This window comes from Schistocerca nitens, chromosome 9 (genome assembly GCF_023898315.1).
Source record: "Schistocerca nitens isolate TAMUIC-IGC-003100 chromosome 9, iqSchNite1.1, whole genome shotgun sequence".
NCBI classification, from domain to species: domain Eukaryota; kingdom Metazoa; phylum Arthropoda; class Insecta; order Orthoptera; family Acrididae; genus Schistocerca; species Schistocerca nitens.
Window position 1 is genome coordinate 511,413,121 of NC_064622.1, and position 25,440 is coordinate 511,438,560.

Below are 25,440 nucleotides of genomic sequence, written 5' to 3' on the forward strand. Positions count from 1 at the left end.
CCTTCGATGGTTGTAGTTTGACGATGAAAAGTAGACATGACAATATAATGAAGATAGAAATGTTATTTTTTGGATGTGCTGTCTTTTGCTTCTGACTGTATTACTGATTAAGGTTCTGCTTTAACTGTTTTACTGTAAACAAAATGGAAAGAGGGCACACACTTCTTTGCAGAGAATGGTTGACTAGCTCGGAATTTTGGACCTAAATTTTCTATTACAAGATTAAATTACATAGCCGTTCTATCACTGCTTATGGGGTAGTAGTAACTGGTTGTCAGCAGTCTCTTTGTCGACTGAAACTGCTGATCCAACGCTTTATTATTCATTTAGACAAACTGAAAAATTCTTTCTGTGTGCATAGCCGTTTATTTTAAGTACCATGAGAGCCATCAGTTCTAATTACTTCAGAGCAGGTTCATGTGTAGAGTCACACGTGGCAGGAAGGAAAAGTAGACAGAGTGAAGACCTATGTCACCTGATACAAGGTAATATGTACGTATTATAACTCCAGCATTCTGCATCATAGTATTTGAAGCTGTTGTAACATTATTCTTACTTACATATAAACTGACAATATGGTTCCAGATGATAATGCGAGAACACGGTGGTAATATTGCTGCCAGTCTTACACTGTAATTAAACACATCTGTACTAAATTCAGGCTGCAGTCGGTAGTAATGCGCTGTGGGCATTCCTAATAATGCTAGATGGTAACTAAAAACACAAATTATTGCACTATCTGCATGCAGAAGTTATTTCAGTTTTAGATATTAATTAAAGATTCAGTCTAACAGTAAAGCTTATAAGGCGCTAATGTGTATGTGGTAGTTTCACACTGCAACAAAATGCAACTACTGAGTACTTTTCAGTAAAATATGTAGGAACTGCTGTTTATTAGTAATTGAATGCTTTTAGACATCTGTTCACTTTACACAAAAGAAAGTTCCGGTTACTTACATTAGTCTGTAGATATCTCTGTCTGTTGCTATTCTTGTAATGTTACTGAGTTGTTCTATGTGCTATTCAATGATGGGTACACAAAGTGGTTGCAGAATAAATTATCTGAAAAATTCACGCAGCAAGCTTTATTTCTCTTACTCCACAGACGTCCTAGCTAGATCCCAGGACGTCTACCAGCTGCTGGTGGTCGTTGGCCCTGGCGAGGTCCAGTGGGCTGCTCCCGCGGACGTCCCTGGCCTCCCTGTCGGCCCCAGCCTCCAGCAGTGCCCTCACCGTGTCTGCGTAGCCACGCTCCGCCGCCCAGTGCAGCGGCGTCTGCTCTTCGTCGTCCTTAGCGTTGGGGTCGGCAGAAGACGCCGTCAGCACCCTCACCACAGCTACGCGATCACTTCCTGCAGCAAAGTGCAGAGGGGTAGCCTCGTAGTCGTTCCTCGCGTCTACCTCCGCCCCGGCCCCAACCAGGCACCTCACAACCTCCACGTGTCCCCAGAATGCTGCCCAGTGCAACGCGGTCCAGTCCAAGTCGCTGTCCCTCGCCCTCACATCCGCCCCCGACGCGAGTAGCGCCCGCAGGTCCCCAATTGCTCCCTCCTTAGCCGCCTGGATCAGTCTTCTGTTCTTCTCCTCTTGAGAAAGGTTCCTGCACAAAACAGCGGAATAGTTACACTTTCCTCCAAACACACACATACACACCTGATTAAGAGTTTTACCACAAAAGCCACACAGAGACCAACGTTAAAAGAAAAAGAATGTTGCCCAGTGACAAATAGCGAATCTGCAATTATCTCCTTTCTATGATACAGTAAAATGAGAAGGTCTGTGTGTATTATGGTAAAGACGTACAGAAGTATCGTCCTGTGTAAGTCAGGGGACAGATGACCTCAGATGTTAAGTCCCATAGTGCTCAGAGCCATTTGAACCATTTGAACCTCTGTAAGTCACTTCAAGAAATCGACTCATTACATTTTATCACATTGATTCTTGACACTGAATTCCTTTTAACTCAGGAAGCTGTTATTAAGCAGTCACTGACGTCCACTGAAAGAAACGCATCCTGCAGTCAACACTAGTTTTCTGTGCGCAGCAATCCCTTTTGATGCTTACAAACATAATACAGAAAGTAGTCACATCTACAGATAATCAAACAAGATTTTCTGCCATGGCAGTAAAAAAATTGAGTCCAATTATTTGCAAGTACATACATACGGTCTTGATCGACAAAGCATCTTATTACCATAACGACATTTAATCAAAATATTTCAAACATGGCAATGACACTAACTGAATAGCCACACCTCTATGCATGAATACAATTATTGTCACATGCCCACATGGACACTTGCTCCAGTAAACGTCCTTGTATGACAACCAACATGCAGACATGCAATGAGTCACACAAACACACACAGTCATACATAATTTTAATCTAAATTGTTGCTGTGATGTGTCTGAAGGCAACAACAAAACCTTCAAGTAAATAAGGGTAAATTAATGTCTCACCAACTTAGCGCGATTACCATTCGAAATACTGTTCCAAGTAATTACAGATTTCCTGAAAAAATTGTGGACTCCACACCACTGGTGTGCACACTGAGAAATACACGACGTCATTTGCATGGGACAGCCTCTGTCACTAACAGACAACATCAGAACTGCTTTATAACCTAAACTCTATCAAAAAGTAATTCATTTCCTTATTCAGCTAAGTGAGATTTTACAACTTGTAAATCAACTTCGTTCAATTGATCAAGTACTCACTTTCTTCTTCCGTATATATATATGTGCATGTAGATGACCTAACGTGGCTCTTTCGACTGAAAAATCATTCATTTCATATATTCAAAATGGGTCTTAGTGTTCTGAAACTGTTTAAAGTAGTTTATATCCTCCATATTGTATGAAGAGGTGAACGACTGATAGTGTTCATCAGCCAACAAGTTGGTTTTTCCTCCACTGTGCTTTACTAGGTGTGGCCCTGGAGGAAGCGGCGCACCTGTGATTGCCTCTCGGGTGCACACCAGTTGAAATGCAGCCTACCAGCAATGTTCCAACATAGTTTTTAAAAAGCAGAGAGTACTGGCACATGTCAGAGTGATGTCTACAGATTTAAAAACTCGTATAAATGCGACTCGAATCCTACGCTGTAGAACTGGCGAGTTTAGTATGGAGCAACTGTGCTCGTTGGCATACACACGCTTGACCGTCGCGGTAACCTGATGCAAACTGCTTAGGATCACTGATGTACGACATTTAGCCTGCCACGTACTCTCATTGTTTCTGTACTTTTTTGGAGTAAGTACTTTAATTGCTTTACCATCAATTCCACTGCAAGAACCTCCCTGGATGGCCGAGTTAAGGGAACGCTGTATTTTCTTAGGACAATCATAGGTGACCAGTGTGTTTGCCTGTTGAAAGGTGGGGAATTCTGTAGTGTTACCTATAGCAGGAACAGATTCTGTTTTTCGTGTGTGTGGTTACTGGGGTAGGCTGTGACGTCAACTTGTAGGGGTGTACCCAGGCTGTGGACTTACAACGGCCTCCTCGGAAGTTTGAGCCAGGTCAGGACATGTGGTGAAGTATCCTGCTGGTTAAGGCGACTGCTCGTGGTAAGCAAGAAACCCGCCTTTCAGTCCCAATGTCGTTCAAATTGTAAGTGTTCACTACACACAGAAGTGTCCAAAAGAGCCAGTTAAAGAAAAAATATTTAAAACTCACATAGCTTCTTAACACACACTCCAAAACATATCTGATGCATGCACATAATTTTTGATCCGTTGTAGGTTCTGACCTTAAGCAAAAGCAAGTTATTTTTACCAGTTACTGGCCAAAAGCACTGCTCATACCACATTTTTAACGCGCTTACTCCCATTTTCTCACTCTTGCTTACTGTGGAGTAAATATTCCCTACGGCCCTTGCAAGATGAAGCACACGAGAAAGAAACGTAGCGGCCAGAGGACCTCCTACTTCTGGCAACATAATAAATAATTTTCCAACCAATTTACCACCCAGATTAACAGTCGGAAAAATCGTATACGACTGTGTTAAGGCAGTGATGTCAGTTGATTTAGACAACTCTCTTGGTGCCTCTTATTTCCGTGGTCCTCTCATATGCATTTCCCCTTCAAATACCGATACGTCGGCGTTGAAAACAAATTCTTTACTGAACAATGGAATAAGTATGTTTATCTCATCTACAAAGTTTCGGGCCTATTCCGCAGTTTGCTGTGCATCGTCAAGATGACGCATCGTTAGAAATGTCGTTATCTTACGTCTTACAATTCTGTAGCACTCTTTGAAATTATGCAACCATCCACTGCTCCCCTTGAAATCACTGTAATTTATGTCGCGTGCAGTTTGATGTGCGTAACGTAGTAGATTACTATCATGCATATCCTGTAAATTTTATCGAGCATCTCGAAACGTGCAACCACAAGTTTTTGTAACACGGCTCCTTGTGCTCCCTTGAATATCCGTATCTTTTATTATGCACTACACAATCATATTGATGCCGGCTTAATCGAAATCTGTTCATAATCGTTTTTTTACTATGCTGCGGGTGATCTTCCACGTATGTAATTATGTTTAGCACCCGCTCCTTGGACAATATTTTTCTTTTACTACATTTCACTGTAGACGTGGTTTGTGGCTTCCTGTCCAACAAGGATGATGAAATACACGGCTCGACATCTGTTTCAATATCACTTTCACCTGTTAAGCATGTATTGTCATCATTGTAGTCCTTATGTACGCTGTCCACCCAGTCGAGCGTATACGACACCACATACCACTGACTCATCTCGCAAAAATGCTAATATTTCATCTGCCATTTCTTTCTCACTCTGCGAAATTCCTTAGGTTCCATTCTGACGAAATGTTAACTTCGACAATTGTTGTTGTAGATAAAACACAATGTTTGCCTTACTTATCATTGCCATTGGTTTGCTTGAAAGATGATTACTGTTAATGAAGTAAAAGATCCACGCAGAAAACACTAAGTGAAAAAGCTACTCCTTATGTTTCTGATCTAGACTGCCATAAAAATGTGAATGAACTATTCATCAGAACTCCGGGAGAAGTTGTAGCCCAATTCACAATCAATTTATTGATCTTAAACATGACAAGACAACAAAATTATTAAAGAAACGTCTTACAAAAAATATTTATTTAACAAAAGCCTTATTAAAACGGGATCTATGGTGGACAAAGTGATCTGCTGGGGATCGACAAACGACACTAACCAGAACACTACTCGCTTTCTCTCACTTCATACACGTGAATCCAGGTTATGGCATCAAACTACGCCACCACCAAGGATCTATATTCTACCATACAAAAAAAAAAAGGAAAAATATGGTTCGAAAGAACAGGATGCTGAGAAATAGTATAGCCCTATGTCGCAGCAGCGAATACTTTACCAGCCTACTGGTCAAGGCGGCACACCACGATGCATTCGGCGACTGAAGTCATAGGCGGCGGCAATCTGTTATTAAATGCGCGTTCCCGAAAAATGCAAGTACGCAGTCTCACGCAGGTACTTCCCTAAGAGTCTCTGAAACCTTGATGGATTTCAGTGTGCAGGTGGACCCGTTTGCTGGTATGCCAAACCAATTTGACTCCATGCCATGACTGTGCGTGTCGGAATACGTCAAATGTTTTGACGGCCGACTCAAGACAAATAAGTGCACGCATGTGTCACTTGTGGTGACTGTGATGATATAAGCAGTACCTCTGATGGCTCTAAGTCACAACCGAGCAAAGTACACAAGTCTCACCATTTAGGTAGAGACCTGCAGTTCTTTACTAGTGAAGCGCCAGTACAAGAGACTTGTACTAGAGTGCCTCTTCTTACTCTCTCTGTTTCCTCCTCAGCTCAGTTCCAAAAGCAAATTTCTCTTTCCTGACTTTCCCCACTTTCGCACAAGCCAATCACGAGCTGGAGCCCGCCATTCTAAGCTCGGAGAATGGTCTTTGCACTGCAAACCGATTTGGCCAATCAGAAACTTTAAAGTTAATTGGTAGAAAACAGAAAAAAATTCAGCTTTGCAGCCTCTTTCCCAAGCGTTTGCCATGTCTTTTGCCAACACAACACAGGGTGAAAGCACAGCCCTCCACAAACAGCTAGTTATGTCCCCTGTTGCGTCCATTTCAAAGTTTGCAGAGAATGGCCATAAACATGCAAACAGCTTTGTACATTGACAAAAACATGTTTTGAAACAGAGTCTGGACATCTGGGCGCCAGTTCCCCTGTCCCACGGACATTTGAAGAACGTTTACATTTCTTTTGGCGGATTGCCGCCTAACAGGGCCTACAGTGCGCTGTCAGCGACTTTTCGCCGCTAGGCTGTAGATATGGATGTCTGTCTCATGCTAGCGAAAACCTAAATGTGTTTTGCACAATGCGACCGCTGCACACGGCCGTCTAGAAATGTCTCCTCACCGTTCCCCAGAGAAAACGCGCGTTGTAGGCCCACCAATGCCGTGATTTTACTGCAGTCGTACAAATCGGCACCCTGTTCCTTTGAACGCAGGTAAAGCTTACTGTATTTCTTTCCGTAGAGCATGCAGACAAGACCATAAACTGCTGCCCACCATTTCATCACAATGTATGAGGTCAAATCGCAGTAGATCGTATTCCCTACACCGAAACAGAAGTGAGAGTGCCCTGCAGTCTCTCACGCTTGGTATCAGCAGCACTAGCACTGACCACTGGTGGGAGTTAGCCGCCTGCTAAGCAGTTCAGCTTCGTTCCGTGGCCTCGTGCTGTGCTCACCGTTGCATACCTCCAGTCCCGCATCCTGTTGCCATTACCAGGCAGTATTTTGGCTGCACGGTAGACAATATGTGAGACGTTGAATGCTGCAAACATCATTGGCCTTTTGTGAGCTCGCACTCAAGGGGTTCCTTTCAGTGCTGTTCACAGTGCTTCGTTTTCCGTATGACTGCAAAGGCAGTACGAGAGCAGAGGCACCGTATTTGTAACCCAGAGACCACGTGGACTGCTGCAGGTGGCGCACGCCGTGGAGGGCCGTGCTGGCAACACGTGTCGTGTCGCGCTCACGCCCGCAGCGGCAGAGAGCAGGGAGTCTGCGTGTCGGTGCCACGCTCCTGGCACTGCAGCCTCGCCTGCTCCCGAGTCGTGATACAGCCTGCAATTTGGCTTCGATTACACATTGCCTGTGGAACTACAGTGAGCATTCCCGAACTTTATAATTGAGTTCCTCGATCTTTGTCCAGCTCACCATAACTTTACTCTGTGCTTAAGACTTACAGATTCGGTTTGGGCAGTGGGGGCGAGCGTGGTGGCAAGTGTGTGCCCGGTTGTCCCACGCTCGACTTAACTGCTGAAATTTTGAAGATATATTTTTAACACAGATGTGTACAGTTATATTTCATTAAGGCCAACGTGTGACAATCGTGCGACGTAATTTATGCTGAAACTAATCGCATTTCTCTGTCTGTTATAGTGTTGTGTGCGATTTTGCCGTTTCCTGAAATTACTTGCACAGTGTGCTGAGACACAGGCAGCTGCAGGAGGTTACAACAAAATGGCGCCATTCACTGTGTGTAGGCTGACTGAACGTTTGGCGTGCCATGGTTTAGTACAACGGGGTAACTGTATAACAAGCTCATATGTCTTTTCGTGAGGTTGTTCTATATTATCAAGTCTGTTGTTCCTTGCTTAAACAGAATTCCAGAACTTGTGTCGACTGTGTTTGTAATTGTTTTCCTTTGATTATTCGCGGCCGAGTTCCTCAAAAAATGTGACTTTAAATATTCTAACACTCCCTTGGTTTACTACAGGCGCTTTACATTTAACTGTAGCAGCAAATGTTCTTCGATGGGTTATTACGGTCGTTTGTTCAGAAAGTAAATTGTACTTGACACATTCTGATTTGAAAGCCTGCTGGCTTTTGTCTTGGGTTCTTTGTCCGACGTTTCATGATTGTTGTGACGTATGACCAGTACGAGTGTCTGGAATTGTCACCCTCCATTGCTGATGGTGGACTCGAGGCGAGGTCGTGGCGCGCCAACGTCCAGGGGCTTCTCCACGGTCATTTCCGGTCCGGTTTCGCTCTTGCTGCCTGCAACGATCGTTCACTGCAGCACGGGAATCCAGAATCCGTTTACCTTTCCTTGTGTATTTCTATAGCTTCTCTTAGCAACCGGGTGTGGTAGCTCCTCTCTAGAGCCAGAACTTCCGTGTGGTTGGCCTCAGACCTCATGCGCTTAGGAATAGCACGGTGACAGGAAGTCCTGAACAGCCTCCATGCCAACACAAAATTTGCCATGGAGGTAGGAAAGGACAAACAACTAACATTTCTAGATGTGCTGGTCACAAGAAATGGTGAAAACCTGGGGCACAGCGGGTACTAAAAACCGACACACACGGACCGATACGTGCACTAACTGTCATATCACCACCCGAGCAAGAAAAGAGGCGTGATTAATATGATCGTAACCTGAGCAAGACGAATATGTGGGCCACAACACCTCAGACGCGAAATGCAACACTTGGAAAGTGTTTTGAGGAGCAAAGGGTACTCCACAAGTTATATTAGAAGTGTAACAGAATCAAACAGTCGGCGAAGTGACGCATCGGAAAAAGAAACGTCGGGTACGGCTTCTCTGTCATGCATTTCCAGAGTGAAGTGCAGAATCGGCCGTATATTGCGCAAGCACGGCGGAAGGACTATTTATAAACCGTCAAAGAAGACCAAACAGTGTCTCAGATAGGCAAAGGAGAAAAGCGACCGACTTGCAATGTCGGGAATATACGGCGTACCATGCAGATGCGGAAAAGTTTATGTTAGAACCAATGGACGACCAATCAATATCAGAATCACAGAACATAAGCGACATTGCAGATTGACGCAGGTGGAGAAATCGGCCGTGGTAGGGCACGCGCCGTTTGAGGCCGGCTGTATAGTAAAATTTGACGACACGGAAGTCCTGCCTGTAGAGAAGAGCTGTCACACCCGCTTGTTCAGAGAAACCACAGAAGTGCACAAACATCAGAAAAGCTTCTACAAGAAAGAAGAGAGCCTCATGGCAAACGGATCCTGTATTCCCATGCTGCAGCGAAAGATCGTTGCAGGTAGCAAGAGGAGGATCTCACCGGGAATAACCACAGAGAAGCCTTCGGACGTTGGCGTGGCAAGTACATATAACGTGCGGCCACGAGTTCGCCTCCAGTCCACCACCAGCACTGGATGGTGAAGCTTTCACAATGCCAGCCACTTGTGCAGGTGAGACGTCAGAAAAATCATCAGACAAACGTCGGGCCAAGAACCCGAGAGAGAAACCAACAGGCAGTTTCTCAACAAGTGGCCACGAAAGCCGCAACAATTATGTACTTCCTGATTTGTTTAACTGGCAGTTTATACCGCCTATCGTTGCTTAAAGGGTTCTCTAGTCTTCAATCCGTTAAACTGTGCGATCGACACTCGCAGGTCAGAGGCGTGTTACTTAACAACTCTCATTTAAATAGTTTTTGCTTGATAACGGCTGCTTGCTTTAAGTTAACTGGTCTTATTGATCAGTCATGACCGTCCTTGCTTAATTAAAATTTGCTTCATCAGGTTACGCTCCATTCAGAGGCTGTTGCAAGCAGCGACTGTTATATTGACTTGTAAATAATACATTTCAGCTATCAGTCGTCTCTTTGAAATTTTATTGGCAGATCTAGATTTCCGCTAGAAACTAGCCATTCTAAATGCACTATTATTTTCGATCAGTGCATGTAATGCCTGTTGGTCGGGCTTCATCCACAGTTCATTGATCATTTTTGATCAATGCATGTAATGCCTGTTGGTCGGGCTTCATCCACAGTTCATTGATCATTTTTTATCAACGCATGTAATGCCTGTTGGTCGGGCTTCATCCACAATTCATTGATCATTTTTGATCAATGCATGTAATGCTTGTTGGTCGGGCTTCATCCACAGTTCATTGATCATTTTTGATCAATGCATGTAATGCTTGTTGGTCGGACGTAATGCCTGTTCGTCGGGCTTCATCCACAGTTCATTAAATACTTGAATGCATTACATGCATTGATAAAAAATGATAGTGCATTGAGAATAGCTAGTTTCTATCTGAAATCTAGATCTGATAGCTGAGAGCTGAAATCTGTTATTTGCAAATTAAAATTTGCTTATTTATACACCGATAGCTCCAGTTAGTCACCGTCGTTCTCTCTATAAAATTACTTGTATTTTTCTGAAATTATTGGCCTGTTTAACATTCTTTATGTTGTTCATTTTACTGTTGCACGTCCGTGGCCGTTTGGGGATAAAGAAAAAATTTATCGACAATAATATGGGATGTCTATGTGTAGATATAATTGAAACTGTTCTCTGGAATTATTGGACCTAAATCCTTTTTAGGAAAATAGTAATTATTCTCATTTTGCTTGAGACTACTTCGATGTACATACATATTTAATCGAAACTATTTCTATTTTCTAACACAAGAGCTTTAATTGTAGCTGATGTCTAGAATTAACAGTGCTTGGGTAGCTCAGTTGGTAGAGCACTTGCCCACGAAAGGCAACGCTCCCGAGTTCGAGTCTTGGTCCGGCACACAGTTTTAATGTGCCAGGAAGTTTCAACAGTATTTATGTTTAGTTTTCTACTAGAAATAAATGTTTTACTCAAGTGTGCCTCTTCCTGTATTGCTCACGTACCAATGCATGTACTGTTTGCCTTAACGTAAAAATAGATTTTGAGAAGAGCTCAGTGGCCTACCCCCCAAGGAACCGCAGTCTGCATGCATACCAGCTCCAAGATTAAGTACTACCCTCACCTCACCCTCCATTGGCATATTATTTAGTTTTTCGCTTCCTGCTTATTATTCCTTGAGCTTTTCCTTTTGATGGTCGCTGTAGACTTAGATTATAATTTATTATTTATGTATATTGTCAAGGCTTTCGGCAGCTGAAGTGCATCAAAAGTCATTTCCAGATTGTTTCCGTCTACAATTAATTTGGAAGATAGAGAACCATCACTGAAAACAGAAATGCCTCCAGCATACAATTATATTCACTATCTCTGGGGAAGTATTTAGTTTTATAGGATCTTTGCAGTATAGGTGCACTTAGTGCGCATTTTTGTCCTGATGTGAACGTAATTTACACTATGAACCCGCAGAAGGATGAAGAGAATCACTTATATCCGTGCCAGTCTATCGTCAACGTTTATAGGATGAATGACCTATCCCGACGACTAAAACCTCTCCTTTACTAAAATAATTCACTAAAGCAACAATATATATTTTACTGTAATACTTCATTAACGCCGCTATAAGTCGAGCTATACGTGTGGTGAACACGCCCTTGTAGTGATGTAACTCTCTGCACGGGACAGACGGCAGCATCGTCAAGAGAGAGTGTGCAGCAGGCAGCTGCGGCCGGCGCGGCTGCGACGCGGGGGCGGCCGTGGTCTGCGGAAAGTGGCGTGGGGGGGGAGGGGGGGGGCGGGGGCGGGACGCAAGGCAGCGCCTCGCAGCGGGCAGTCGCGCTCTGGGGTCGACCGCACACATATTGTTGTTGTTGTTGTCGTCTTCAGTCCTGAGACTGGTTTGATGCAGCTCTCCATGCTACTCTATCCTGTGAAAGCTGCTTCATCTCCTAGTACGTACTGCAGCCTACATCCTTCTGAATCTGCTTAGTGTATTCATCTCTTTGTCTCCCTCTACGATTTTTACCCTCCAAGCTGCCCTCCAATGCTAAATTTGTGATCCCTTGATGCCTCGGGACATGTCCTACCAACCGATCCCTTCTTCTAGTCAAGTTGTGCCACAAACTTCTCTTCTCCCCAATCCTATTCAATAGCTCCTCATTCGTTACATGATCTACCCACCTAATCTTCAACATTCTTCTGTAGCACCACATATCGAAAGCTTCTATTCTCTTCTTGTCCAAACTATTTATTGTCCATCTTTCACTTCCATTCATGGCTACACTCCATACAAATACTTTCAGAAACGACTTCCTGACACTTAAAACTATACTCGATGTTAAGAAATTTCTCTTCTTCAGAAAGGCTTTCCTTGCAATTGCCAGTCTACATTTTATATCCTCTCTACTTCGACCATCATCAGTTATTCTGCTCCCAAAATAGCAAAACTCCTTTACTACTTTAAGTGTCTCATTTCCTAAACTAATTCCCTCACCATCACCCGACTTAATTCGACTACATTCCATTATCCTCGTTTTGCTTTTGTTAATGTTCATCTTATACCCTCCTTTCAAGACACTGTCCATTCCGTTCAGCTGCTCTTCCAAGTCCTTTGCTGTCTCTGACAGAATTACCATGTCATCGGCGAACCTCAAAGTTTTTATTTCTTCTCCATTGATTTTAATACCTACTCCGAATTTTTCTTTTGTTTCCTTTACTGCTTGCTCAATATACAGATTGAATAACATCTGGGAGAGGCTACAACCCTGTCTCACTCCCTTCCCAACCACTGCCTTCCTTTCATGCCCCTCGACTCTTGTAACTGCCATCTGGTTTCTGTACAAATAGTAAATAGCCTTTCGCTCCCTGTATTTTACCCCTGCCACCTTTAGAATTTGAAACAGAGTATTCCAGGCAACATTGTCAAAAGCTTTCTCTAAGTCTACAAATGCTAGAGACGTAGGTTTGCCTTTCCTTAATCTTTCTTCTAACATAAGTGGTAAGGTCAGTATTGCCTCACGTGTTCCAACATTTCTACGGAATCCAAACTGATCTTCCCCGAGTTCGGCTTCTACTAGTTTTTCCATTCGTCTGTAAAGAATTCGCGTTAGTATTTTGCAGCTGTGACTTATTAAACTGATAGTTCGGTAATTTTCACATCTGTCAACACCTGCTTTCTTTGGGATTGAAATTATTATATTCTTCTTGAAGTATGAGGATATTTCGCCTGTTTCATTCATCTTGCTCACCAGATGGTAGAGTTTTGTCAGGACTGGCTTTCCCAAGGCTGTCAGTAGTTCTAATGGAATGTTGTCTACTCCCGGGGCCTTGTTTCGACTCAGGTCTTTCAGTGCTCTGTCAAACTCTTCACGCAGTATCGTATCTCCCATTTCATCTTCACTTACATCGTCTTCCATATCCATAACATTGTCCTCAAGTACATCGCCCTTGTATAGACCCTCTCTATACTCCTTCCACCTTTCTGCTTTTCCCTCTTTGCTTAGAACTGGGTTCCATCTGAGCTCTTGATATTCATACAAGTGGCTCTCTTTTCTCCAAAGGTCTCTTTAATGTTCCTGTAGGCTGTATCCATCTTACCCCTAGTGAGATAAGCCTCTACATCCTTACATTTCCCCTCTAGCCATGCCTGTTTAGCCATTTTGCACTTCCTGTCGATCTCATTTTTGAGATGTTTGTATTCCTTTTTGCCTGCTTCATTTACTGCATTTTTATATTTTCTCCTTTCATCAATTAAATTCAATATTTCTTTTGTTACCCAAGGATTTCTACTAGCCCTCGTCTTTTTACCTACTTGATCCTCTGCTGCCTTCACTACTTCATCCCTCAGAGCTACCCATTCGTCTTCTACTGTATTTCTTTCCCCCATTTCTGTCATTTGTTCCCTTATGCTGTCCCTGAAACTCTCTATAACTTCTGGTTTAGTCAGTTTATCCAGGTCCCATCTCCTTAAATTCCCACCTTTTTGCAATTTCTTCAGTTTTAATCTACACTTCATAACCAATAGATTGTGGTCAGAGTCCACATCTGCCCCTGGAAATGTCCTACAGTTTAAGACCTGGATCCTAAATCTCTGTCTTACCATTATATAATCTATCTGACACCTTTTAGTATCTCCAGGATTCTTCCATGTATACAACCTTCTTTCATGATTCTTGAACCAAGTGTTAGCTATGATTTAGTTATGCCCTGCGCAAAATTCTACCAGGCGGCTTCCTCTTTCATTTCTTAGCCCCAATCCATATTCACCTACTATGTTTCCTTCTCTCCCTTTTCCTACTGACGAATTCCAGTCACCCATGACTATTAAATTTTCGTCTCGCTTCACTACCTGAATAATTTCCTTTATCTCATCATACGTTTGTTCAATTTCTTCGTCATCTGCAGAGCTAGTTGGCATATAAACTTGTACTACTGTAGTAGGCATGGGCTTCGTGTCTATCTTGGCCACTATAATACGTTCACTATGCTGTTTGTAGTAGCTTAACCGCACTCCTATTTTTTTATTCATTTTTAAACCTACTCCTGCATTACCCCTATTTGATTTTGTATTTATAACCCTGTGTTCACCTGACCAGAAGTCTTGTTCCTCCTGCCACCGAACTTCACTAATTCCCACTATATCTAACTTTAACCTATCCATTTCCCTTTTTAAATTTTCTGACCTACCTGCCCGATTAAGGGATCTGACATTCCACGCTCCGATCCGTAGAATGCCAGTTTTCTTTCTCCTGATAACGACGTCCTTTTGAATAGTCCCCGCCCGGAGATCCGAATGAGGGACTATTTTACCTCCGGAATATTTTACCCAAGAGGACGCCATCATCATTTAACCATACAGTAAAGGTGCATGCCCCCGGAAAAAATTACGGCTGTAGTTTCCCCTTGCTTTGAGCCGTTCGCAGTACCACAACAGCAAGGCCGTTTTGGTTAATGTTACAAGGCCAGATCAGTCAATCATCCAGACTGTTGCCCCTGCAACTACTGAAAAGGCTGCTGCCCCTCTTCAGGAACCACACGTTTGTCTGGCCTCTCAACAGATACCCCTCCGTTGTGGTTGCACCTACGGTACGGCTATCTGTATCGTTGAATCACGCTAGCCTCCCCACCATGGACTTTAATGATAAGAACATTATATGGAGATGTGTATTACGAAAAGTTCAAAGTACAGGGTAGTTTCACTTGATCTAAAGAGTTTAATACTGTCGTGAACGTTAAGGATTAGCAATGTGTGAGCAGAGAGAGTGCTTCGAACATATGTACACACACCTGCTGATAGGAGGAACGCCACACTGGTGACTTTCCTATCTGGACAGACTTTTTGGGAGCCTTTCAGTAGGCACAGCCGAGGTGATGGGCGTCGCGACCTCCTCACCTCGTGTGTGCGGCACCGGGCGGGGTAGCTGCTCGTCTCCTCCCGTCTGCGCGGGGAGCGGTTCAGCTCGGCCCACACAGATGCTTGACGAGTCTGGGGCAGACGGCGTGCTGCGTGCTGCCTAGACGGAGGTCCGAAGTTCGATGGCGCCGATTTCGCTGCGGTACGGGCGAATGCAGAGTTCGCAGAAAGTGCGGTAAGCACATTAGCTAGCTCGCTTGTTGCAGGAGTACGGGCGAGCTCTGGTCAACTGGAGCGTACAGGGACGGAAAGCGGTGCTGTCTGTAGGCCCGACTGGCCGGGTCGCTGACACACGTCACAGGCAGTGGCGTCGAGCGGCGCCGCCGCTCTCAGTAATGCGACTGGATTCTGCACGCCAGAGTGGGCCGCGGTTGAGGCCTACACGTTCCGAGTGTCCAGCAAAAAACGCCTATTGGGAGCTGCTCAGTAAATGAACATGATTAGACGGAGGATGTCAAACACCTTTCAGCTGTCATATTTCAACCTTAAAAAATGGTTCAAATGGCTCTGAGCACTATGGGACTTAACATCTATGGTCATCAGTCCCCTAGAACTTAGAACGACTTAAACCTAACTAACCTAAGGACATCGCACAACACCCAGTCATCACAAGGCAGAGAAAATCCCTGACCCCGCCGGGAATCGAACTCGGGAACCCGGGCGCGGGAAACGAGAACGCTACCACACGTTTCAACATTATTTTATGTGGCAACCAGTTTCAGCGTTTTACTACGCCATTTTCAGGTCCCTGAGAGACGTGTTGGAATAATCCGCCTCGCTTGTGATCGAAACAGGGCCCAGCAATACTGTCGACTCGGCAGGTGAGTTTTGAAGTGGTCACTGTTTTGATCACAAATGATATAGATTATTCCTACAAGTCTGTCAGGGGCCTGAATGTGGCGTAGTAAAATGCTAGAACGGGTTGCCCTATAAAATGAGGTTGAAAAATAACGGCTGAAAAGCCGGCCGCTGTGACCGAGCGATTCTAGGCACTTGTCCGGAACCGCGCCAATGCTACTGTCACAGGTTCGAATCCTCCCTCGGGCATAGATGTGTGTGATGTCCTTAGTTAGGTTTAAGTTGTTCTAAGTTCTAGGGGACTGATGACTTCAGATGTTAAGTCCCATGGTTCTCAGAGCCATTTGAACCTTTTTTTTTTTTACGGCTGAAAGATGTTTAATTTGACATCCTCTACCGAACAGCCGAGCCCCGCAACAATCGCTAAAAAGATAGACATACAGAGATAATTAGATGGCTCGCAGTGTGGTGGAACTGAAGATCGTGGAGATAAGACTTATAAGTTCCCAGTCATTTGCTAGCTACTTTCCATGCTAGGAAACAGAGTTTAATTTAGAGATTCAGTGAACCTGTTATTAGAAGTCAATGAAAGCATCGTGAGTTATTGGAAAACGGCGATCAACAGTGGTGTGCCTTACAGCACAGAAACATGTAAGGAAAGTAGCAAACATTGTTGCCTTGGATATATACACACGCAGAGCCAGGCAACACAGACGAATGACGTATTTCGCACTTACCTAGCTTCTGACGGCGTCTGCAGGAACACAGCTGTGGTCTCGTTGACCTCCTGACCGCGTTCCACTGTAGAAGATTCTGAAACACGGAGTCACTCAGTAGCCCTTTACCCTGGACACAGTACCTTCTACATGGTGACTCAGGAGGAACGATAAATACTTCGAGGGATAATAGTATCAGTGACTCTGAACAAAGAATGTCATATGAATATATTCTTAACAGTCATATGAACATATTCTTAATAGTTTCCGAAGAAACTAACGCAAATAATGACAACAGGACAAATTGCAGGGGATAGTAATTGAAACATTGTGATTTGATGTTTCGTTTAATCATGTACATTTTCTCACAAAAGTCGTTCATAAAGTCCACCATCATCTCCAATGCATTTTTCAGCCCTAATATACAGCTGCTTTGAGCTCATTCATACTGTCCGTTACTTGAGCACGTGTATTTAAAATACGATCAAGGCATTTCTCCTTTGTGTCCACTTCGCACGTCCTGGTGTAAAACTCATTCTTAATCCAACCCTACAAATGGAGTAAGATCATCATTCGTATTCATGAACAGTGGCTCTGGAATTCTAATTGCAAAATCCATAGGCAAGGATCATGTCACTGTACTCTTCATATGTGACGACCTTGGCATTTAATTACACTGCCCTGTACGGTTTTGGCTGCACGCATAACAACACTGCAGCACACTGGTGCCACCACTATAGTACTGAGACACAGGGTAGCCAATATTTACACTTGCAGCACTCGTCACCATGCCGTGAGCAAGTGGTGTGTGCATTGAAGTGATCAGTAATGACAACACTACATATCCCCATGAAACCTTGGTTCTATTCGTATGAGAGTGCTGGTGAAGAAGAGACTGACATCTGTAATTCTCAGACAGGTGTGTTTTTGATATGCTTAAGAAAAGAGCGTACGTTAATTTGAATCTTTTTGTCCAGAATCACCAATACTCTTACCCCTCAAGCTTTTATATTTCCTCCTGACCCATCCTGTATGCTTGTATGAGGCACAAGCAGGTCAGTATGAAGTAGCAATTGGTAAATTTTGTCCATCGTATGTTAGTTGCAACATTGTGTCACAATGATGCCACAGGTGAATAGCTGTAAATCTGAAATAACCCCAATTTAGAAAATCCCTATTTCCTTAAGCACATTTAATTTCTACAACAAACCCTAGAAGCAGTGGAGACCTCAGTTCTCTCAGTTTTCTAATTTCTTTCTACACTTGTGTGTTCAGGAAGCCACTCGAACTGGAAATCTAGCATAACACGAATATGGCGACAAGATAGTAATACTTTATTCAATAAACTGGCCACTTGATTTATTGTTATTTAAGAAAACGACGGTATTTTAAGACTAGAATCTCTTTCATACTGCCATTAACGGCAAGTATTGCATGCTGCTACGCAAGAACTGGTTCACACAGTGGATCAGTCATCTGCTACTAAAGCCTGGGGAGCCTTTCTGGGAATCACTAACTCGAAGTAACAAGTATAGTCAGACCTCTCATCCTCAAACTTCCTGCCATAGTCCAATATGACAACACCCAACCATGAGTAGGACGCTATGGTGTGGCCGTGCGGTTCTATGCGCTTCAGTCTAGAACCGCGTGACCGCTACGGTCGCAGGTTCGAATCCTGCCTCGGGCATGGATGTGTGTGATGTCCTTAGGTTAGTTAGGTTTAAGTAGTTCTAAGTTCTAGGGGACTGATGACCACAGATGTTAAGTCCCATAGTGTTCAGAGCCATTTGAACCATTAGGACGATATGTCAGAGCCAACCTTACAGAATATGTTTCCTTCTACTAACATATGTGCTATCGTTCTGTAGCTGATGTTACGCTACCACAGCATTGGAAGTGGTACTCAAAACTAAGTGATTCCATTGACACAAGTTTTCAGTTGCAACCTCGAACTGTCGCTAAAGAAAATCTTAGTTCCAGTTCACACTCAGTATCTAGGATGTCCACAATAGATGCTAAAGCTGATCCTTCAATTACTTTTTGTCCACTAACACCAGTCGTTGTGGTTTTCTTTATGAAACTGAAGTCTGAACTGCCTCCAAATAATGCGGGAAACAACAAAACCTGATGCAGATAATGTGAAAAACTTAAAGAGAAGAATATCTTCATTCGCGAAAATTACTAGGCGTTTAACCTAGATATTAATACATCATAAAATAATAATCTTCGCTGTCTTCAAGCAGTTGACGCCACGTTCTCAGAAAATGAATCTGGGTTCAGTAAAAAATTAAAGAATCGCAGCAGAAAAATCAGATTTAAAATAATTTAGAGAGAAACATACGGAAATCAATTTATAAATATAAGAAGCTTCTGTCGGTATACGGAAAGTGTTTCATAATGTAAAGGGACAAAATGAAGCTTGAGGAACTGAAGGAAGTAGGAATAAATCAGTCACTTATAACTTATCTGGAAGCTTTACAAACACATGAGGAATGTTACTGATGGGTGCCTAACGCAAACAGGGGCACTTATTTAGAAGGGAGCCATAAGAATGTCCACAACCGGTAACTATTTTTATGGTATAAATGCTAAATGTTTTCAGTTAGATGCCTGGACATACAGTATATACATACATATTTTACAGTGCTTCAGAGTTAAAGGCTTTTTCATCATGTCATTGTTTACACACATATGCGTATTTTTTTTTTTATGCCTTGCTTATTGGCTAAATGTTTCCTTTCAAACATTTGCTTGCAGCCACACATAGATTGGTTGACATATTTTTAGTGTCAAATATTTCGTTTTATGTATCTCTTCGTACACATGTACACATAGAGTTTGTAGTATTTATTTATTGAATGCTCTTATCATATGCCTGACTGTGAACAGACACACACACCTTTTATAGAACTGTTTTGTTGTATTCCTTTCTTATGTACTGTTGGACATGCATGCACCAAAATAGTAGTTTTTTGCAACAATTAATTCAGATTCGATTTTCTAGTTACGTCGAGTATGAAGCCTACATCTTAATGCCATTGAAGAAGAAAGATTTGTTTTTCAATTTTTTTCTTGTTTTATTCCATCTTGTGCATATACGAACAAATCGTGCGTACAAGAATAAATCAGGAAGTTTTCGATGCACAAGAAGGCAACATACTGATGTCCATGAGAGAAGGATGGATTTGCCAAATTTATTCTGCGTACTTGTAGCAACTATAACTGTTTGTTTTATTGATAGTCACTGCAAATGCGAGTCACATCACAAATAACATGCGTTTGAGTTTGAGTGGCATATCTGTCGAAATCAATGGGACATGTGGCAACAGTAAATCTTCTCCTGTAAATACTCCATTTAAAATTGTAGCTTAGGTAATATCCATCAACATTTTCTCAAGAAAAAACCTAGTACCATAGCAATGTCTTGGTTGATTTGTGCTTGCAAGGAGAATAACAGGCACGCTAATTTTGAGCGTTAGAACTTGTGGTGGCGGGCTTTAAATATCTAGTAAATTCAAGAATTCGGTTCTTTATCAGAGAGCTTCGTCTTGATTAACTACATTAACAATAAACAGATGCACTGTCACTTCGCGCGGTATTTCGTTTCCAATTTTGAAACAGTCGACACTGGCATTGAAGTTTTTGGCTGCTAAAATAGCACGTGTGGTGAGCCACATGTTATTATTTGTAATTCTTAGTAAGTCGATTCGTCTGTGTCTGCTCCGATACTGCAGAAAATTATTGAAAATGTGACAAACTATGTGGATTTATCCATTGCCATTTCCCAGTCCCAACATTCGAAAGGTTATGCAAAACGTTCAGTGGCTGTAATAACAGTTGTAAACATTTATTGATCTTCAAACACAATTTCTGTACGTGCCCCTATACAACCGACGATTTGGGAAATGCTTTCGGTTCATCTGTGGCTGTGAGTTTGTCAACAATCACCACAAAAAAAAAAGGAGTGCATCACTGAACAGCTGTTCATTTCCACTCAACTCTCTGAGTTTAGGATAAAGAGCTTGTAATTGTTTTTTTTCTCCACTGTAGTGCATTAGTCCCATGTAATGAGCTGGCGTACATTACCCGTTACAGAATTTTTTTTGGTATTGTGTACAAATGTAAACGATTTTCATATTCAACAGCCACTTCAGTCTGAATACGCAGTTTGGCCATCGTCCAAAAGAGTTTCCCACTTCCAGATGATACGATTGCCAGTTCAATATTTTCTGGTGTTTGTGTGGTTACCAAATGAGAGTAAAATGCCTCTGGGCGCGTATAGGAAATAGAATCCACCTCTTGGGCCTGCAATTGCATGTATAAGAAATATATATTATAAAAGTAGGTGTATAATGTGCGTGCCGCTAACATAGACCCGGTACGATCAAGGCAGTTGTATGGTATGGTAGCCCTCTATCCCCCATCCATGAAGAGGGTTCCCGTTTTTACCTGACGGGCGTGCTTTTGAAGATATAAGAGCTGGGAAGTTTCGCCCTCTAGAAATTTCTACAACATTACCGAAAATTCGAGAGTATTCGAGAACGTTTCAGACATTCTAGAATATTCAGGAGAATTCCATAACATTCCAAAATGTCCGAAATATTCCACAATGATCCAGGATGTTCTGTAATTTCGGGAGTAGTCTGTAACATTCAGAAAGATTCCACCGGAGGTTCTAACGTCAGCTCCTTACTAGTGACGAAAGCAGGAAACGAAAAAGTAGTGCAGTGAGTGAATGAAAACAAACAGTGAAGTGTGAGTACTCAAAGTGATATAGTGACTGAATATAAATCGAATATAAAGTATGAAAAGTGTATAAAATTTACTTAGTGTATTTATTGGTAAAAGATTGACTGGATTTATATTTTAGACAACTCCGAAAAGTAAAAGAGCAGGAGATTTTGACAGTTCTGAAGCAAAATAGAAAGCACGTTTTAAGTTCCCAGAGAACGAGAATGAGCACCGCAAGAAGCAGAGAAAGCGAAGAACAACGGAATGGAAGGACTGAAAAATCAAGAATTGAGACACAATCTTGCAATAAAAGACTGCAAACTCAAGCCAGCCATGAAAATATCACGCTACGAGAAGCGTGGTAGAGGACAAGTAAACGGTACAACCTAACAAAGGAAGCATTCCAGAACGGTCCAACGAAAGAATATAACAAACACAAACACGTCGTAATCGGAAAAATGGATTACATCTGCCAGTTTTGCAAAGCGAAAAAAATTCAGTACAGAAACAACAGTAGTCTCTTCATGGATGGAAAAATTCAATTAGCACCACTGGGGCAGAAAAACTCTAGAGCCAAACACTTTCTTCAAAATATAAAACCCTACGACGCCTGCTTCTAAATGACTTTTTGGAGTCTCACTTCGATCAACGGTAAGAGAGATGAAATCGATTATGTTTTTGCCATCCAAGGACAAATCTATCATAACATGGGTTCATTACTACTGCTACAAAACAAAGATCACGAATTTCTGCAAGTATATTTCATAGCAAAATAAGAAGCAGAAAATGATCAACGATGTACAACTATTAGTGGATTGAGACAAGAAGTAGTTCGAGATGTGTAGAGGATCTTACACGAATAGAATCAACTTATTCACGTATTCAAGACAACGCTGGGCCGAATGATATCTGATGACTATAAACTTATAATTCGAACCGGCGAAAGACCACACCTACAGCACGAATGTCGACTTAACGCACTTTAGGTAGACGAAGTCACCATTGCAGTTGTGGACAATGAAACTACAAGCCGCGACGTAATTGTAAAACGAAGAACAGGACTACAACGCATTGCAGAGACCCACCGTTCATATGACGCCCTACAATATCCATTAATATCTCTGCACGGAGAGAACGTGTATCATTTTAATTTGAAACAAATCGAACGTTAAACAGGCGTAGAAACAAACAGTTAAGTCACTTCCAAGGAGTTCTGTGCTTACCGGTTAATGATCGGAGACAATGAAACTTAAATTAGATTCTCAAGACTCGCCGTTTACTCCAGCAGTTCCTGGAAGACATGTATCCAAAGCAGAAGTGGAACGGAGCTACCCACGGAAGAACACAGCCACCTTCGAGACGCAATCATAAATGATAGATTTGCGACATTGGAATAAAGGTAATCTTACCCCCATCATGCATAGGGAGTCCGAGACCCATGCACAAATACACTCAAGATACGAAGACCGACATTAGAAAATGTGGACAAAACTCACATGCAACTCCCTGTGGCCAGAAATCAAATAGCAACTAAGATACGTGTTAGCCCCCATGCATCGACACGATATAATAGCCTGAGTTTTCAGACAACAACAAGTGAGATTTATTGGAGTCATCACAAAATACCACATCTTTGCAACCGTTAGATGTGGATGTACGCAATCGAATGGCAAAAACGAGGACTGGCTCACACGATCTCATATGGCTACACGACAGAAATAATACCACGGATATCGACAAAATCATCCAAGCTGAATCCAGTCCACAAGAAGATCCGAAACTGTACGACAGAGTAGTGAAAATCATGGTTCACGGACCATACGGGCCATTTAAATCCATTTTCCCGTGTAGCAGTAATGGACAATGTACTAAAAAGCACTCAAAACCGTGCTTGGATGACACAAACCGGAGTTGATAGTTATCCCAAATACTGAAGACTATCACCCAAAAACGGTGGCTTCACAACAAAAATACGAATACGAAGCAGCGACGAACCGGAAACAGGTGTCAGTGAGCAGTACCATAGAACATACCACTTTCCAAAATGTTTCTAGCACACATAAACGTAGAATACTGCAATTCAGTGAAATCCATCAAATACCTGTAAGTATGTGAGCAAAGGCAGTGACTTGCCAGGACAGCGAACAGCAAAATTCACGTACCAAATGAGAAGATACATCAACAGTAACGAAACAATGTGGCGGATTTTCGGTTTTCCCATATACAAACGCGAACCATCTGTGCAACATCTAGCAGTACATTTGGAGAATGGACAGAGAGTTTACTTCACATAAGATGCCGCCATAAAAACAGCAATCGGAGCCATCTCAGAAACAGCATTGACAGCATATTACCAGCTCTGCCAAACGGATCCACTCACAAAAACATTACTATATGTCGACGTCCCTATCTACAGTATTATACGTGGAGGACAACAAGAAAATCTTACAACGACTAAATCAAGGAATACCAGTAGAAGATCATCCGTGAATAATAGAAACGGGCGCACTAGGCCAAGTATACACCGTACATCCGAACAACGCCGAATGGTTCTACCTCCGGATGTTGCTACACGAGTTACGGGGACTAACAAGTTTTACAGATCTCAAGACTGTTGACGGTTGCTTATGCCAGAGGTACAGAGAACCACTGTGAACTGACTCTACAAGGAGTCTCACTCACAGCCTCAGATGAATAAATGAGAAACTTATTCGTCATAATTGTAGCAACATGTAACCCATCGAATCCAAAACAGCTACGGGACTCCAAAGAGAGTATGACTGTTGGCATACTATACCAAATCCGACAAGCTCATCCTGAACTGAATTCAACAACGATATATTCTATGAAACACTTATTCGCCTAGAAGATAAATATTTACTAATAAACAACCAACAATTTCAAGCACCACGAAAAGATGCTATCAGTGTGCTTAACTTCGAAACTACAAAGGTAAAAAAGTTACGACGTCAACGACCTACTTCAATACATTGCTCACAACAAACCACTCTTCAGTGACAATAAAAAGGAGATTTACAACGTTATTATGGACCGCATCGGCGACAACACTGGGGGAATTATTTACTTGGACATAATAGACGGCAGCGCAAAAATGTTTCCAATAAGTCGGTTGCTGGCGGAAATACGTGCTAAATAACATATCTAACTTGCACTGGCATCATCCGACATTGTACCCATGCGTATGGGAGGAGGACGAACGGCCCATTCCGCCCTACAACTACCGCTGAATTCAGCCGAAGATCAATTCCCGGTATGTAAAATCTCAAGAGCATCTGGACGGGGCGAACTTCTAAAGCAAGCTAGAATTATCTTGTGGGACGAATGCACAATGGTACACAGAAAATGACTCGACGCCATGGAGACAACATTACAAGACTTGCGAGGAAACTCTGAAGTGAAAGGAGGAGCTCTACTAGCCGGCCGAAGTGGCCGTGCGGTTAAAGGCGCTACAGTCTGGAACCGCAAGACCGCTAAGGTCGCAGGTTCGAATCCTGCCTCGGGCATGGATGTTTGTGATGTCCTTAGGTTAGTTAGGTTTAACTAGTTCTAAGTTCTAGGGGACTAATGACCTCAGCAGTTGAGTCCCATAGTGCTCAGAGCCATTTGAACCATTTTTGAGGAGCTCTACTCAGGAGATTTTCGACAAACACCTTCACTTATCCCCAAGTCAACACCAGCAGACGAGATAACAGCACGCTTAACAAAAATCACACCGCTGGCCATACACGCAAATACTGTGACTAAAAAAAAATATGACAGTTGATCGAAAGACGGCTAACTCATCGGCCAAATTTATTCAAATGTTGTTCATGACTGTAAAAATCCGGGCTGCCTACTGAAAAGGCCAATTTTGGCAATTTAAAAAAATATCGTTGACGATATAAACTTTAATATTCAAAAGAACAGAGAATGTACAAATCAATCGACACGATGGTAAAAGTTGAAGAAAGTGTGAACTTCCCTACAGAATTTCTAATCTCTTTCCATTACACTGTCATTGACTTAAAATTGGATCTCCGATCATACCTCTCAGAAATCTCAGCTCATCAAAACTATGTAATGGAATAATGATGATCGTCAAACAGCTATTGAATAACATCTTCGAGGCAGAACTTATGACTG

At 42.5% G+C, this 25,440-nt stretch overlaps 1 protein-coding gene across 1 annotated transcript in view; it reads right to left on the reverse strand.

The window, feature by feature from the left end:
- Positions 1 to 1,070: 1,070 nt before the first annotated feature.
- The window catches only part of LOC126203732 (ankyrin repeat and SOCS box protein 8-like), a 70,126-nt gene continuing 45,756 nt past the window's right edge, over positions 1,071 to 25,440 (reverse strand). The window contains exons 4-5 of the mRNA XM_049938102.1: positions 16,588 to 16,663; positions 1,071 to 1,600 (exon numbers count right to left, since the gene is read on the reverse strand). Of these exons, the coding sequence (XP_049794059.1) occupies positions 1,111 to 1,600; positions 16,588 to 16,663 (566 nt within the window). The 3' untranslated portion in view covers positions 1,071 to 1,110. The remainder of the gene's footprint in view (positions 1,601 to 16,587; positions 16,664 to 25,440) is intronic.